Raw genomic sequence first — 15,765 nt, 5'->3', positions numbered from 1 at the left:
ACACACACACAGAAATATTCCTAATTAGCCTTTTTTGGTTTGCAGTCTAGGGAAAAATACTCATCTAAGCTTTAAGGATTAAAGTACTTTCTTTCCGATGTTAGCATAAAACCCTTGATGGTTCACATTCTGTGCATTTAATGTATGAAGACAAAGCGCTGAATAACATGAGTCACATTCAATAAAAGCCTCTTGTTCACACATGGAGATATTTTTACATTGATTTTCGTTCTCTGCCGTTCGGACTGCAAATGTGACGAATACAGATGTGATGAGCAGAACAAAGATGGTAGATATCACCTGTAGTTTGTGTTATCATCATTCAGCATGCAGGGTGAAAGGATTGCAAGTTGCTGAGATCAGAAGACAAACACAGGCTACTCCTTTCCTGGAGTTGTGCCAGTTTGTTGGCATAATTTAACTACTACTGCACTACTACAGCTGTTCACTTTCAGCTGCTCCGTGCATTATTTATGTAGTTACACTGTTTTTACAAGCTGCTTTAAGGGGGCATATTATGCAAGATCTACTTTTTCCATTGTTTGTGATCAATCTGGAAAAAACAAATAACAGCCTTTTTGGAATGACACTAGAACCAGGCAGGCGTGAAAGCTGAATTCACTGTGAATACTACGAGCTGAAACCTGAATCACACTTCAAGGGTAGTTGGGATTTACTTACTTTAAAAAAGATGGGACTAACGTTAAACAGCCACTCGTAGTTAGTTATGGCTGATGGTGGCTCTTGGTAAGAAAATAAAAAAGATAGAGATAAAGAAGATGTCTGATAAATACTAATAATAAAGCTTTTAAACTATGGTCGATATATGTATGCAAGTCTTTTTCATCCACAGATAAACTCAGATAAACTACTGTCAGAGCAGCTCTGAATGGAAATATAGCAAAGAAAGAAATGAAATGGGAACACACACCAGTATATATATATATATATATATATATATATATTGTTTATATACTTTCTATACACACAGTTTGAGCACAGGTTCCAGGGTCAAAGCAATCTCAGCTGTAATTTTCAAAAGAAGCAATATGTGGTCATTCAATGGTAAAAGTGATAGAATGGAGAATGACAAGGAATGGAGTCTCTGTATAGGATAATAAAAATGTGTGTGTAGGTGTGGATGTGTGAAGAGAAGTTTAATTGGAAGAGATAGATGAAAAAAGTAGCTAATGGTGGAGAAACAAGAGAGAGAGAGAGAGAGAGAGAGAGAGAGGGAGAGAGAGGTGGGGTGAACACCAGCCATCAAATACGGGAAGTCAAGGCAGCTGTGACGCACTAAAGCACCAAACCACTCAAGATATAGGGTCAGGAAAAAGTCCAGGATGATTCTGATGATGAGGATGATGACACGTCTGCTTCATTTCTTCAAATTTTGTGCATCTGGTAAATAAGAAGAGGATAAAGACCACAAACTGCAGGTGTGTTTTCTTCTTCTTCTTCTTCTCACATGGAGTCTTGATAACTGATGTGTAGATATACAGATCCACTGAGAAAAGTGTCTGCATGGGGAGTCTGTTCAGCTGATCACACATTTGTGTGGAGAAGAGGGTGTATTTAACATATTTAAGAGAATTAGAGAGCTGGTTTTTCCATCATAATGACAGGCAGCAAAGGGAACATGACACTTGTGTGGAACATTAATTTCATTTATTCACTGATCTAATTAGATGACTTTTTTGTCAGCATGTGTTTGTCAGCAATGATGATTGTCAGCAGTTAGTTTCCTTAGATGGAAGTCACTGGTGCTTAGGTAACAACATTAGGTTGTGTGTGAGCTGGATAGAAAATACAATATTACACTTTTTTATTTGAAGTAATTTATGAATAAAAGCAGCACTCTTATATTCTAGTAAAAGTCCTGAGCCAGATCATTGTAACCTCCTTTACTTTTTCCACAAGCTGAAATGAATTTAAGACATAGCCCGTTTCATTTCCCCTGTTCTCCTTTGTTTTCTGCTAGGTGTCAATAGCTTGAAGAAACGTCGCTCTTATCACCAGGATGCTGCAGGTGAACTGTTCTCTTGAAGTTCTCTCCACAACTGATGCCTCAATTTTCAATGACACGGGCTGCCCCGAGGCTGCTGTGGTGTGTGGGATGAACATCTCTTGGTTGCTGGCTAACGCCACTCAACAGGATCTGGATGAAATATGCGTGACTGAGAAGGATTATCTGGCCAAAATGCTGGGGCCATCTACGTCCCCTGTGTTCCTCCCCGTCTGTATCACCTACCTCACCATCTTCATGGTGGGAGTCCTGGGAAATTCCCTGACCTGTGCAGTCATATTACGCTACAGGGTGATGCAGACGCCCACCAACTACTACCTGCTGAGCCTGGCCGTGTCTGACCTGCTGGTGCTGCTGCTGGGCATGCCGCTAGAACTTTATGAGATGTGGCAGAACTACCCCTTCCTGCTCGGGGAGGGCGGCTGCTACTTCAAAACCTTTCTGTTCGAGACAGTCTGCTTTGCTTCCATACTCAACGTCACGGCGCTCAGTGTGGAACGCTACGTGGCAGTGGTGCACCCCCTCAAGGTCAAGCACATGACCACGCGCGCTCATGTCAAGAGGGTCATCCTTATGCTGTGGGGGCTGTCCATGCTGTGCGCTGTGCCAAACACCACTCTGCAGGGGATAGTGGTGCTGCCTCCGATGTTTGGGCGACAGTTTCCACAATCTGCTATGTGCCGTAAGTAGGCCTACAGATTTTATTTATTTATATTTATTTTATAGGTTTTACTGTTGCTTAAAAATGTTTTAATCTCAGCTAGCATGAACATTTCACTCATTTAAATGTACAACAAGCAACAGGTCAAACATTTTGGAGATTTTCTGCAATATTCCAAAAAAATCTTCTTTTGAGGGAAACAGGATGATGCTTCTGGGTTAGCCTAGCCTAGCCTAACCTAGCCTCTTATTTTCATCTAGCAAAAAATATTTAAAAAAAGCAGTTCTATGTGGGCTAGCTTGAGTCAATTCCCATAGACTTCCATTTAAAATATTCACACAACAGAAATACATTTTTTCAGCCTAATTTAGCCTTTTAGTGAGGTCCATTCTTACTGAAGCCTGTGTTTCTGTCCATCCTCAGATGTGGTCAAGCCTGTATGGATGTACAACCTGATCATCCTGATCTCCACTGTGGCCTTCTTTCTGCTTCCCATGCTGATCATCAGCATCCTCTACCTGCTCATCGGCTTGCGGCTGCGCAGTGAGAGGGTGATGCTCGTGGTAGATACAAATGCCAGCTTCGGACCTGAAAGTCTTTCAAAGTCCCACCAGCAGAAGCTCAGCAAACGCAACGTGCAAGTCACCAAAATGCTGTGTGGGTATTTCAACTCAACATTTCACCAAGTTGTAACATAGACGTAGGTCTGTGGATCTTTTAGGGGTGAACAGCATAACAGGGTTATCTTTTGTTACCACCCTGTGTTGCATGTTTCTGATTCTTCTAACATGTCCGTCGGTCCGTCTGGTCCAGGTGTGTTGGTGGTTGTGTTCGGCCTTTGCTGGGCTCCTTTCCACACGGACCGCTTGGTGTGGAGCTACATCAACATGTCGTCCCAGAAGCACAGAAAGATCTTCGCGCATGTGCACATCGTCTCAGGAGTCTGCTTCTACCTGAGCTCCGCCGTCAACCCCATCCTCTACAACCTCATGTCCACCAGGTTCAGAGAAATGTTTAGTCATGTCACATGCTATTCTAAAAGCTGGAGGGGGCGCTCCAGCTTACAGATGACCCAGCGGAGCACCTTGAGTGAGAAGCTGCCACAAAACAATGAGAATTAAAAGAGACTTCACAGCCAGAGTGTAAGCCAGAGACAGATTAAATGTAAATACATCAAATCAGGGAGAAGAGCGTTCATGCCATCCTATGAGACACTTTCTGTTGGTTTGTCATTTTATTTTTTGAACCCATTTTTGTATATTTTAGGAGCAGATGCATTCAAATGACCTTCTAAGACGTACGAGGAGGGACAGAGACAGTCAGACTGTAGGAAGGACAGGCAGGACTGTGTGAGCAGGCTTGATAGATGCACTTAAAGAAAAAAAAAAAGCATATCTGCATGCTGCACATTCTGTTTCTGGAAGTCCTATTAACATGCAGAAAATAATACAAGTCAGCCTCAAGTTCCACTTAGAGAGACAACTAATGAAACAACACACTGGGTGAAGGGAATAGATTATGAGGTCAGTGTTTGGATGAACAATGAAATTATCATATAAATGATACAACATCATTTTTATGCATGGAGGTAAAATGTAACCCATCAGCTGCCTCAAATGTAAATCATGTCTGTTTGTGAATGTATTTACTGTATATAGTGTCCAGCGTGACATAGAGCATTTCCAGGCTAGCCTATTTACTGCTGTATAGTGCCAACATAAATATGCACTCACAGCCAGGAGTGACAGGCTCGTGTTTAAAAGCAACAGCATTCGTCCATGGGTGAACCAGAGGTTAAAAAATATAAAGTCAATCCAAAGAAGCAGTGGAGTGTGCATAGGATTGTGTGATTTGTCTTGTGCCTTGTAAGCATTCAAATGATGATGATACTATAATATCAACCTGCCAGGCTTACACGTGTGTTTTTCAAATCTTTATCATTTCTAGCTTGTTATATGAATTGTGTTTGTAGGATGTGAAAATATTTTTCATGCATTATGCTGCTATTTAACAAAAGCATGTTTGTTTCTCTCAGCATGTACCTTTGAAATTGTGCACAGCAACCCTGCTGTTCTTATGGCTGGTGTTACTCAGAGAGAGAACTGAGCGTGATGAGTCTTTTGCTTGTGTTTCTGTGTTCAGATTCCTATAGAGCAACCTGGAGACATAAACGTCTTCTGTGTAAACATTACATTTACAGTGCCGGCTGAGTTACGAGTAACGAGGCGTGCCAAACGCTACAACAACCTTTCCGCTGGGATGTCTCAAACTTCGGGTGACAGGCAGTGCAGAGGGGAAAAAACTCATTTGCACACATAGAGATGATGATTATGAGGAGAAAGATGATGTCAATGGGACAATAATATGGAAAAAAAATGAAATAATAAATGAGGGGAAAAAACAGGACATGACAGATGACAAACGATGAGCCAGCTGTTGAATACTGACAAATCACTCTGTAATGACAGAGCGTTATCAGAGTGCCACGCCAGCACTAATGAATGGCAAACTACCAGCAGCTTCCATCACCATAACACAATACACTGTTTACACTCCGCAGATACACACAGTAACACAGCATCACCCAAAGTAATGGCATTCACCGAAGGGCACCCGTGGAGCTGAATGTTGGCACTGTGAAATTAAACCACAAATCAGCCCAGAGAAGCATGATGCTTTTATTTTACCTTTACAGATATGAACACTCCTACAAGCTGGAGCTCATCAAGTCCCAGAATAGGAAACAATAAAAAGGTTCATGAGATGCTCAGCAGGTGTTGGAGGAGGGGAAAAAATAGCATTTGGTCTCACTGTACTGGATTTTATCTGATTAAACTCACCCTACATATAAATCTGAAAAAGCATTTTATGTAATATAATAAAAAGTAGAGAACTGTAAGTTTTAATTTAGAAACTTAATTGACCCTCAGTGTGGTGGTAAACGTACAGATCGCCTCTATTAAAGCAACCTACGAGTTAGAATGCTTATACAGTGTTGTTATGACACTGGAGGGATGATGGAAAACATGTATGTAGAGGATGTAGGTGCAGAAAAGACAGATTAGTTTGAGTGGGTTTGAGGGTGGGGACTGACGTTGATGGTCACACTGGAGTTCAAAGGTCCCTCTAGGATTAATAGCAGCTGAAAAAAAGATGCATTATTTTTGACCAAAGCACACTGGGCTGCAGCATCCACATACTACAGGTTTGTTGTCTGCATTTAGTTCAAGCAGCAGTAGTCATGTAGTTCACTTACATGTCAACATACAGATGTAGGGTGATCTGAGGCAATGGTCACTGTCTGATCCACTGAAGCCAATATCAGGACAAAGAATTTTTCAACCTGTCCTGTACTTTGGTTATTGATCACTGTGCTGCCAGCAAGTCAGAAGAGGTTAGGTAAGTCAATAGACAGAGCAGCGAGAAAAAAATGGGAGAAACAGATGCCACCACACAGTGATCATGTTATTGACGAAGATCAGAAAACCAACTATAATTTAGTGAGGAGCATAGAAATTAAAATTGCAAAAAAAAATATTTCCTGTGTAGTCCCCTCTAACCTGACTCACCAGATGGTCTGTTAGCATTTTATGTTTTTTTATAAGAGGATGTCAATACTCACAGATGTTTTGGACTTGACCGAGGCCTCTAACGATGAAGGCACCGGCTGCAGTTGAACCAGAACATCAAAATGATGCTGTGTCTGTTACACTTTGCATCAGTAAAGGTCTTTAAAGAGAACATATATATGAGCAATAATTACAATGTTGAACTAATCTTTCTGATGCCTATCCCTTGTGTAAGTGTGGAACATAGACTCCAGGCTGCTAAAAATAAAAAAAAGATGATGAATTTTATCTCGGCAGCAGCCAAAGTTATTTTCAGCAAAGAACCCTATAAATCCACTACAGCCCAGCACCAAGCAGCATACATATACTGTATATAAGGAAAAAGGCTAAAGTTAATTGGAACTCATCAGCCTTCCAGCCTGATAAGACTATCACCTCCTTCTCTTGTGACCCTGTGGGCGAAGAGAATGGATGGAAAATAACTGAGAAATAGCATGAATAGAAATGTGTAACAAATTTCAGTGCAAGTGTCAGCCTGAGAAACGTGGTCCCTTTAAAAAAAGAAGCATAATTTGAAGGTCTTCTTTCTCCCTCTTACAGCAAATTGCTTCCACCAAAAAGGTGTCGGAACGTCAAGGTTGTGCCACATTATTCAGATACAACATGAATGCAGCGAGCTCGCACAAAAATGTTCTTACAACACTACAGCAAATGTGAGTGTAAGCAAAAAAAAAAGTAATTTAGAGACGTATGTGTTGGTAGATTAAAGGGAATAGAATATCAACAGCACATTGATTGAACTCTAGCAGCTTTCATTTTCTTCTTATACCAGTCTTAGTAAGTGAGATTATTTCTACACTCAGTTTAATCACAAGCTGATTCAAAAGACAGGTAAATCCCAGGACTGAAGTCTCCACACGTCCACGACTCTGATCTTTACTTAGGATGTCTCACACATCTGCAAAGAACTCCAAGGACAGAAAGTCCAACAGCTCAGCTCCATGTTTTTAGCTTCACAGGGAGGAGAGCGCAATCCTGCTTCATCAAGACTGAAATAATTCTGACTGTGGCCACACTTGGTTTGGTTTGTTTTGAGATACAGCCTGAAATGACCCAATGTACCAGCTATGTTGTGCGCGTATTCCTAAGATGGGTTTCACACAACTCTAAACTTAATGGCCTGTAAAATGAACACAATCAGCATCACCTTAGTGTTCAGCAAATATTATTATGCTGCGAGCCTAAAAAAGGAAAAATACTACCAGCTAAATGTAACTAGCGCTGTGATTACAGATGTGTTTGACTCGACAGGCTCTTTTGAAAAGGCTAATAGGTTCCAAATCAAGTGCTGCATTAACTGTGCTTAGCGGAAATACTGTGTGATGGATGTGGTTTAAAAACAAAGTGTAATGTTCAGCTGCACATTTTTCTATAAGACAGCAGTAATCATCTGTCAGCCACTTAGCAGACCAGATCAGTTAGAATATAATAATACATACATAAACCTTTTGTTCGTCTGGCTCACAGACATGCAGCCTCTTACATCAAGAGGCTTTTCATCTAGAACAGCGAGCCATATAAGTGCTGAGGACCATGGACTAAAGTGTGTAACACACCAGGCTGGAATATTCTTATTCCCTATAACCACATACTGCAGTCAGCTAATTAGCATGGGAAAGCACAATCTTGGGAGATTTATCTCTCCTTAGAACACAAGAAAAGAGCCCACAGCACAGGCCAGAATTCATATTCTAATTTACGGATTGGTGTTAAACGCGTTCTTACCTATAGGGATTGTTTCTATCCACTACTGAGGGTGCTTGTAATTAAGCTGGAACAGGAGGTCGGTTTCTCTTTAATTACATGTGTGCAGATGAAAGTCAATACAGTATATATTTTTTTTATCTCAAATGAAGGAACATATACATGTCTCTAATCTGAATTAAGCCATTCTTTGATGCCATAATCCTTAATGTGTGTATAAAACATACCAGTATGTGTTCACATTATGCTAAAATCCCCCCGTATCAAGCACAGTAGCTTGCAGGCAATCTGAGTCAAATTCAAATGCAAACAAGTCTCACACACTGTGGGTGGGCTTATGGGATAAGATCAGACAGTTAGAGTAACACCTTTATTTCAGGCTTTACAGTATGAGACTGAAAAAAACTCTGAACTAAAATAGGTTTACAAAATAACAGAAGCGGCATGTTGTAAAAAAGTCAGCACTTAAACCAAAAACCACAAATTAAATCTTGAGTTAAATAACAAAATCTCAAGAAACAACATGTTCCTGCAAACTTCAACAAACAAAGCAACAATCCAGGCCCCAATATATGTGGCTGCTTTGGACAGAAAAAGTAGACATGTACTATTTACTCATAGAAAAGCTGTAAAAATGCTCCGTGTGATATGGTTTCGAAGGTGCTTCAAAGGTTTTTTGGACTGTACTGTTTCTCAAACTGGGCTACATTAAACTTCCGAAGGCAGCCTTTGTAGTTCATGTACCGGATTTTCCCAAAAACAGGCCTCTCTGGCCAGCCCTGGTCATGGATGCCACAAATGGACCACATGCAACCTACAGGACAGAAACACAGCAGGGACAATGACGTGAACACACACAAAGAGCGGAGCTGAGTTACAGAGCAACACGAGTCGAATTTCATCAACGTCCTTACCGACAAAGCCGTTGGGGTCCTGACCGTCTAGCTCATAGCGATCATTCAGGTACAGGGCAATGGAGAGCGCCTCCTCTGGAGAAGACGTCCACTCCAGGATCTTCTTGGCCCAGTACATCCTCAGGAAACCATGCATCTTCCCCTCACTGACCATCTGGTACTAATGCAGTAAGAACATGGGCTAATGAATACATATAATTAAATAATTTAGGAGTGTAAAGAGGATGCAGTGAGGCCTGATGTGTTTATGTTACCTGAGCTGCGTTCCACAACTTGTCATGTGTTTCTGCTTTCTCCAGCTGCTCACGTGTGTAGAGATAAGCCCTCTTATCTTCGGAGTGATCTTTTAAAGTTTTCCGAGCCCACTCAGACGCACCTGGAAGCCACGCGTAATACAACTACCTTTAAAACTGTGATCTGTGAGGAGGCGCCTCGTCTGAATGACTGAGTGAACTGGCTGTAATGTTAAAGAGATCTCCACTGACCTTCTACACTGTCATATTTCTTATTGTAGAAGCAGAAGTTGTCAGTCAGCTCCCTGCGCACCACCAGCTCCTCAATGAAGGGAGCGACAGACTCGGCTGCGTTTTTCCCACTTTGGCGAACCTGCAGCGCCACACGCTGGGCTGAAATGTGGCCTGATGGAAGGAAGGAGATGATAACTGGGTTTATAAGACCTTACACACAATCACTGAAGAATTTTACAAATATTCTGTGTTGTTTTCATGCCCACTCTTCATGACACTACTGACCAAAGCGGATCCATGGGGAAAGCTGGCTGAGAGCATGAGCATTTGGGTCATTTCTCTGGGCGCCAAAAATTTTAAGGCGCACATCGATGAAAGACTCCAACATGGCCAGCCCTGCTTTGGTGCCAGGTTTTGCCCACTCGGTCTCTCCTACTGTTTTGTCAACCTTCAGGGAGGCCAGGGTTTCGTCCCAGTCCACCAGCTGTGAGGTAAAGAAGAGAGAGAGCAGAGAAAAACTCAACAGAGGTCACACGCTGACAGTGGTGAGCTGCAACACACACACTGTGGTGTTACAGTGATCTGCCAACTTCAAAAGCAATGGAGAACGTTCTGAGCTCACAATATCAGAGGCTCCAACCTGTGAATGGCATATCAATCTCTACACTGCAGCAGCACTCACCCCTGCAGTCTTAATAAAAAATGCAGGGAGGAAAACATCCAACTTTTGGACAAGTCAAAAAAAGTCAACTGTTTATATTAACTCATCAATATGTAATGTGCAGAGGAGACACCTGAAGGTTAGAAGTTAAGGTTTCCAGCAGAAGTCTGACTCCAAACTCTGCCACAACCGCTTCTTTTCTCTTTATGTGAATGGATAAGAAGGCGAATCAGAGACACTCGCAGTACAACCAGTTACATGTCCACACTGCTGCTAAGGCTTCATGACATAATGTATTTCCTTAAATTAACTTCATGTTAGTCTTTATGGGGTGTGTAGAGCACCTTCTGCTTTGTTGTGAGGTTGTGTCGAACAGCTGGCACGGCTGTTGGCTGCCGCAGTGTTTTCTGTTTGCACTTAGAATTGCTTGTTGCAGTTTTAAGTGTGTTTTCACAGCAGCTCGGGAAAAGAGGCCAGTGGTCCCAGATAACACTGCAGCAGCACTCACCCCTGGCTGCAGCTTTGATAAAAGATGCATGGAATAAAATGTTAAAAAACTTCTGAACGAGTCAAAAAAAGTCCACTGTTTATATTAACTCATCAATATATAAAGATGAGAGGTTAAAAGTTAACGTTTCTTGCAGCAGTCTGACAATGAGCTCAGCAGCAGCAGCTTTGTTTTATATATTATATTTAAAAAAACAATCCAATAAAGACATCAGAAAAATTGTCCTTTCAATCAATGTTTGTGCAAACTTATTGTAGCTGTGAAATAAATGTGAAAAGATGCAGCATCACTATGGCAGCACTTACTTTGGCAGTTCTTGTAGCAGTGCATGGGTGTTTCTCTACCAGAGGAAAATCAGTGAGGAACTCCGGCAGAAGCTTAGTGATTTTTCCTCTGATTGTCCTGGCACTGTACTCAAGTTTAGGTGATGCTACCCAGCAGGGAACAATATTATGGGCATCAACCTATATAGGAAGATTAGGCCATCATGAGGACATGCTGACAGCATATATAAAGACACATACACATACAATGAAATTGAGATTAGTCACTGTTTTATCTTTATTACAGAAAAGTCATGTAAAGTAAACAAATCAACACACCCTGAGAATGAGAAGGAGTACTTACCTGTATGATGGGGATGTCTTTTGGAAGTCTCTTTTTGACATCCTCCAACCACTGGAGTGGCTCTCTGAGGGGGGAGAAGTCCGTCACCACAGCCCCAAGGCCACGGTCAGACACAAAGCCAGGGAGGACGTCCCCTGCTTCACCATGCAGCAAGTGGAACTGAATGTTCAAGTGTTCACATTCCTGTGTGGTAGAGACAGGGAAGCAAATTTAATCCTTGTCTTGTCCATTTGTTCAAGTGACCTGATCACATACATTAAATGACATTTTATGACTACACACATGACTTGTGTACCTTTATCCCTAATCCTTCAACCTCACATCTAATGCTAGCCTGTGTTTCCACTGTGGTGCAGGATCCACTGAAATCATAGGTCGACGTAATAAGATTCCATGTGATGGACACTCATCGTGCAACTCTGTGTGTTATGTGATTTTGAGTGGTAACATCACCACAGACACCCTGTCATGAATTTTCTTTTCAGTCAAATACATTAAATGATTATAGAAATCATGAAGCTCATACCTTGGCGACTTCTTTCAGACCCTTCAGCATGAAGCTGTAATGCCTCAGAGTGGACAGCTTGGATTTTGGCACCACCATGCAGACACAGACATGCAGAGGAAGGTTCTCCTGCACAGCAAGCTGCTGGGCGTGGATCAGTGCCCAGTTGTCTAAAACATAAACAGCAAATACACATGTTTCCTTAGAGGAGCGACGCAGGCACAACAGAAGAGGTGTGTCATGGCAGTGTATGGTGTTTACCTTGTACTCTGTGGTCCCTTAACATCCAGTACAGGACTCCCTCGGAGCCCTGCTTTATCTTGACAGTATCAGATATAAAATTCAGGCGGTTGTTATTGAATTTCATCTCCTTCTTCTCTGACCTCTGCTTCTCCACAAGGCTCAGCAGCCAGCCCTCCACTCTCTCCTTCTTCTCCTCCTCCTCCACCTTCTGCTGCTTGGCACTGGGCTCTTTACCAGGTGCAGCAGACACAGCAGACTTGCGTTTTTTGGCAGACATGGTGGTTTTACTGGTGACTGAGCTGCTCAGGAGGAAGAGAACTGGACTGGGCCTTGATGCAAAATAAAAAGATGCGCTGCAGGAAGCCACAATAACAAAGTGTGAGAACACATTTAGCTCCAGAAACTTTTTAACTCGAGAAAATGAAACAGAGGTTACAGCAGAACTGAAAAATAAACGATACAGAGGGACGTGAATGAAAAAAAGCAACTAACAACACAAACACAACACAAAATGTGACTAAACCAATTTCTAACACGACGACACGGGGGAAGCTCTTCATTCAAACCTGCAAATACAAATACACACCTCTTCCTGATGCAGTGCAGCATACAAAGAGTAAAACCTTAACTGAACACTGACGCTGATAAGAAACTAGGAAACCAAACGACGGCAGTCAGACAGCAGATGTTGTAAAAGCCAGTCAGACACTCTTTACACAACCAGTTGACCACGCTGCATTTCAGGTTTCGTAACGTTGTGTTTTCATTAAATAGAACTACATGTCCCATAATGCACCTCTGAGGTGTTGCGCGGCGCTGTTTACGTTCATGGGAGGTTGTGTGTTGTAGCGTAGACCTAAAACGGGACGAACGGTTAGCACGGCTGCTACCTGCTGCTGCTTTATCTGTTTGCACCCGCTACTGTGTGTCGTAGTTTAAATTATGAACAAAGGTGATTTCACAGCAGCTCGGGGGAAGAGGTCTGCGGTCCCCGATAAAGTCGACATGTCACTAGGTAAGGTCCTCAACGGCTGTTTTATCTACGGTATTAAAATAGAGTACTAGCTAATGCTAGCTGCTAGCTGGTGGGATGTTGCTAGCTCGGCTAGAGAAACAGTCCTGTAAACACTCCGGCGCCACAGTTGATAATCACTCATGCAATATTTTAACAGATGACATCATCCGTTTGAACAAAAGAGAGCAACAGTTCAAAAGGAGACAGGCTAATGTGAACAGAGTCAAGATGAAAGGCCGTTTTACCCAAGGAAAGGGGGTTTCACCGAGGACGGCAGGACCTGCTCCAAGAGGTGTGTGCGGTCTCTATGTTGATGTTTTTTAAATGAACTACCACATTGCACATAATGACACTGATATAATGCTTACCAGGAGGTGGCGTGTCCCGAGGAGGAGTACCTAAATTTAGAAACCGAAGAGTTCCTCCTCTAATGGGTCGACGACGGGGTCAAGGGGTTATCACAGGGCTGGCATCCAGGAGGTCAGCTGCCCTACTCAAAAGAGCCGGGGGGACACTCAATAGAGCAGGAACCAACCAGGTAATGAGAACAGCCTGCACTGCAGGCACAGGTCTGTTTACTGCTGATAATGGCTTCAGATTCTGGCCTTATACACTAATGGGGTCTTGTCTATTTCATGGACATTTGCTCAAGAGCTTGTGATGATATCTGGATAATAATGTTTACCAGAAATCAAAACATGTTAAGGAAATACATATAACTCAAAGAAATCTCCAACTTACGGATTTACAGATTCATAAAGCGATGTTAGAATATCCCACCAACTCATCTGTCTTCAATAAGAGTAGTTAATGTGTTTTTTGCCTTAATACTGTCTCTTGAAAACGAAGTCACAGCCCTTGTTAAAATTAGGCTTTTAAAATGGTCCCCCCCCCTTTTTTTAAAAATGAATTAAGAAGAAGCAGAAGCAACAGTGTATGTGACATCATGTGATCATAAAACCTCATTCATTGGTGCTAGCAGTGATCAAAGGTTGGATCAACTTAGTATTTTGTTTTTACCATGTCTGCCAGGATACCCTGGATCTGACGGCAGAGATTTCTCTGCTTCCTGTCACTATAACAACAGACGTCAGAAGTTGAAACCACAAACTTGCTGCTCCTGCTGCTGTCTGCTCTGGATAATCTTAGAAATGTTTTTTCAAATTTCTTTCCTATAATTTGAGAGTGGTCAGATTATCATATTTAAGTCTAAACTCAGAATTTTAGTGATGATTTGAAGCTTAATCTGCCAGGTTACCACAGCATCGGATGCTTTTTCTGTCAAACCTAAGTGAACTATTTTTAAAGCTGTGCTTAGATGCATACGTTTCCTTTGTTGTTTTTATATTAAGACATAGTAAGTCAAGCTTGACTTTTTGCACAGAGAAATATAGCATGTGTGACCAAACAATAACACCTTCTAAGTGCACTTGTAGTTTTGCATTAGCATTGTTTGTCCTCATCTAAAGACACTTGCAGATTTTAAATATTCTTAAGCATATTTTATGTCCTAATAGATGTCCTCTCTTTCTATTTATTTTTAGAAGCAGTCCAGCTTTTCCAAATTTTGGATTTTGGGTAAATTTGTTATTATTTGTTACATAAAACCTTCTCTTTTATGTCTCTCTGCAGAAAACAAGACAAAAAGCACAGCCCTTCATTCAGCGTACAGAAGCCCAGTACAGGAAGCCAGAGGTACAGAGGTGGTCATACAGGCAGCCTGATCCACAGAGAGGCCAAAATGCAGCAGCAGGAAGGAGACCTTTTAAGCTGCGACGACGGTAAACATTTATTTTTATTATTCTGGTATATCACACACTACTGTAGTTTACCAACAAGGACAGTGTAGCTGTTTGGTTTTGATTCCAGGCTTACCTTTAGTCAAGCAAACTAGATTTCTTGGTTGACAGTCAAGCACAGGGTATATTTTGATGGACCGCCATCATTTACTCAGCAGTATTATATTTGTGCAGGCCACTGCCACCTGTCCAGCAGACTCAGAGAGAAGCACGCCAGGCCACGTTTCTTTTTCACCGGGGACTCAAGGTAGTTGATGTCAATGCATGTATCTCAGAGTGTGATTGTAAATAAAATCTTTCAAACCAGTTTATCTGTGCACTTAAGACCTTTCACTCAGCTCTCATTGTATTTTTCTCTTCCTTTGCAGGTACAAGCCCAGGTGCAGAAGCTAAACACTTCGACTCCTGTCAAAACACGCCAGTAGGTATTCCTCTCAGTCTATTTTGGATCTAGATGTTCAGCTGACTAATTGTGCTGTGTTGCACTATTGTATGTGTGAGGAAGAGGAACTTGCACCGAGGATGTGAATCATTTGGAAGGGAAAGAGGGCCATTGTTTGGTTTTTCAGGGTCACTGTCTGTCATGTGTGCGTTAATGTCAGACACCTTATCTGTTTGTCCACCAGGTGGCACCCATCAACAACCGCCAGCAGAATCTTGACTGTTTCAATTGACAACCCAACTGCCAGGACTCAGCCTGAGTGAGTTGTCATCACTGCTATAACAGTGCACATTGATTTTAGTCATCATAAAGTGGTAAAATGTGAAATATTGCTTGTTTGTAGGCCTCCCACAGCTTGGACACTACACCCCCCAGCTGTCAGTTCTGTTCCTCTAAAGGTGGAAACAGAAGAGAAGAAAATACCTAAAGGAGTGCCTCTGCAGTTTGACATCAACAGTGTTGGAAAACCAGTGAGTGTGGGCTACTTTCAGTTCCTCTGTGGTTGAATACAGAAACACAATGCCCGCAGTTCAGTGTGTTAATGTTTTGTATTTCTTTCCACAG

General features: G+C 42.0%; 3 protein-coding genes across 6 annotated transcripts in view; 2 read left to right on the top strand and 1 right to left on the bottom strand.

Moving 5' to 3' along the window:
- Window positions 1–1,311: 1,311 nt before the first annotated feature.
- LOC114449680 (neuromedin-U receptor 1-like) lies at window positions 1,312–3,808 on the top strand. Its single transcript, XM_028427500.1, has 4 exons — window positions 1,312–1,439; window positions 1,982–2,708; window positions 3,111–3,344; window positions 3,501–3,808. The coding sequence occupies exons 2-4, from the start codon at window positions 2,021–2,023 to the stop codon at window positions 3,806–3,808; spliced, it is 1,230 nt and encodes a 409-aa protein (XP_028283301.1). The 5' UTR covers window positions 1,312–1,439; window positions 1,982–2,020.
- A 4,638-nt stretch (window positions 3,809–8,446) lies between these two features.
- cpdp (CPD photolyase) lies at window positions 8,447–13,279 on the bottom strand. Of its 2 annotated transcripts, none has more exons than XM_028426643.1 (10): window positions 13,206–13,279; window positions 11,964–12,298; window positions 11,724–11,872; window positions 11,198–11,380; window positions 10,876–11,034; window positions 9,687–9,885; window positions 9,420–9,572; window positions 9,189–9,310; window positions 8,935–9,094; window positions 8,447–8,834 (listed from the first exon to the last, which is right to left on the bottom strand). In XM_028426643.1, exons 2-10 carry the CDS (start codon window positions 12,220–12,222, stop codon window positions 8,686–8,688), a joined length of 1,533 nt encoding a protein of 510 aa, XP_028282444.1. In that variant the 5' UTR covers window positions 12,223–12,298; window positions 13,206–13,279; the 3' UTR covers window positions 8,447–8,685. The 2 variants fall into 2 exon arrangements, with proteins under 2 accessions (XP_028282444.1, XP_028282443.1); XM_028426642.1 differs by lacking the exon at window positions 13,206–13,279 and adding an exon at window positions 12,532–12,751.
- si:dkey-17o15.2 (UAP56-interacting factor) overlaps window positions 12,766–15,765 on the top strand; it is a 4,157-nt gene continuing 1,157 nt past the window's right edge. Inside the window, exons 1-8 of one of the 3 annotated variants that reach the window (XM_028426647.1) lie at window positions 12,766–12,960; window positions 13,118–13,252; window positions 13,332–13,498; window positions 14,593–14,741; window positions 14,934–15,009; window positions 15,128–15,180; window positions 15,386–15,460; window positions 15,545–15,671. In XM_028426647.1, the coding sequence (XP_028282448.1) occupies window positions 12,888–12,960; window positions 13,118–13,252; window positions 13,332–13,498; window positions 14,593–14,741; window positions 14,934–15,009; window positions 15,128–15,180; window positions 15,386–15,460; window positions 15,545–15,671 (855 nt within the window). In that variant the 5' untranslated portion in view covers window positions 12,766–12,887. The remainder of the gene's footprint in view (window positions 12,961–13,117; window positions 13,253–13,331; window positions 13,499–14,592; window positions 14,742–14,933; window positions 15,010–15,127; window positions 15,181–15,385; window positions 15,461–15,544; window positions 15,672–15,765) is intronic. The other 2 variants (XM_028426645.1, XM_028426646.1) reach the window with 2 other exon arrangements.

Source organism: Parambassis ranga, chromosome 17 (assembly GCF_900634625.1).
Source record: "Parambassis ranga chromosome 17, fParRan2.1, whole genome shotgun sequence".
NCBI lineage: Eukaryota > Metazoa > Chordata > Actinopteri > Ambassidae > Parambassis > Parambassis ranga.
The sequence above is the reverse complement of the archived record's forward strand: the minus strand, read 5'-3'. Positions and strand labels throughout refer to the sequence as shown.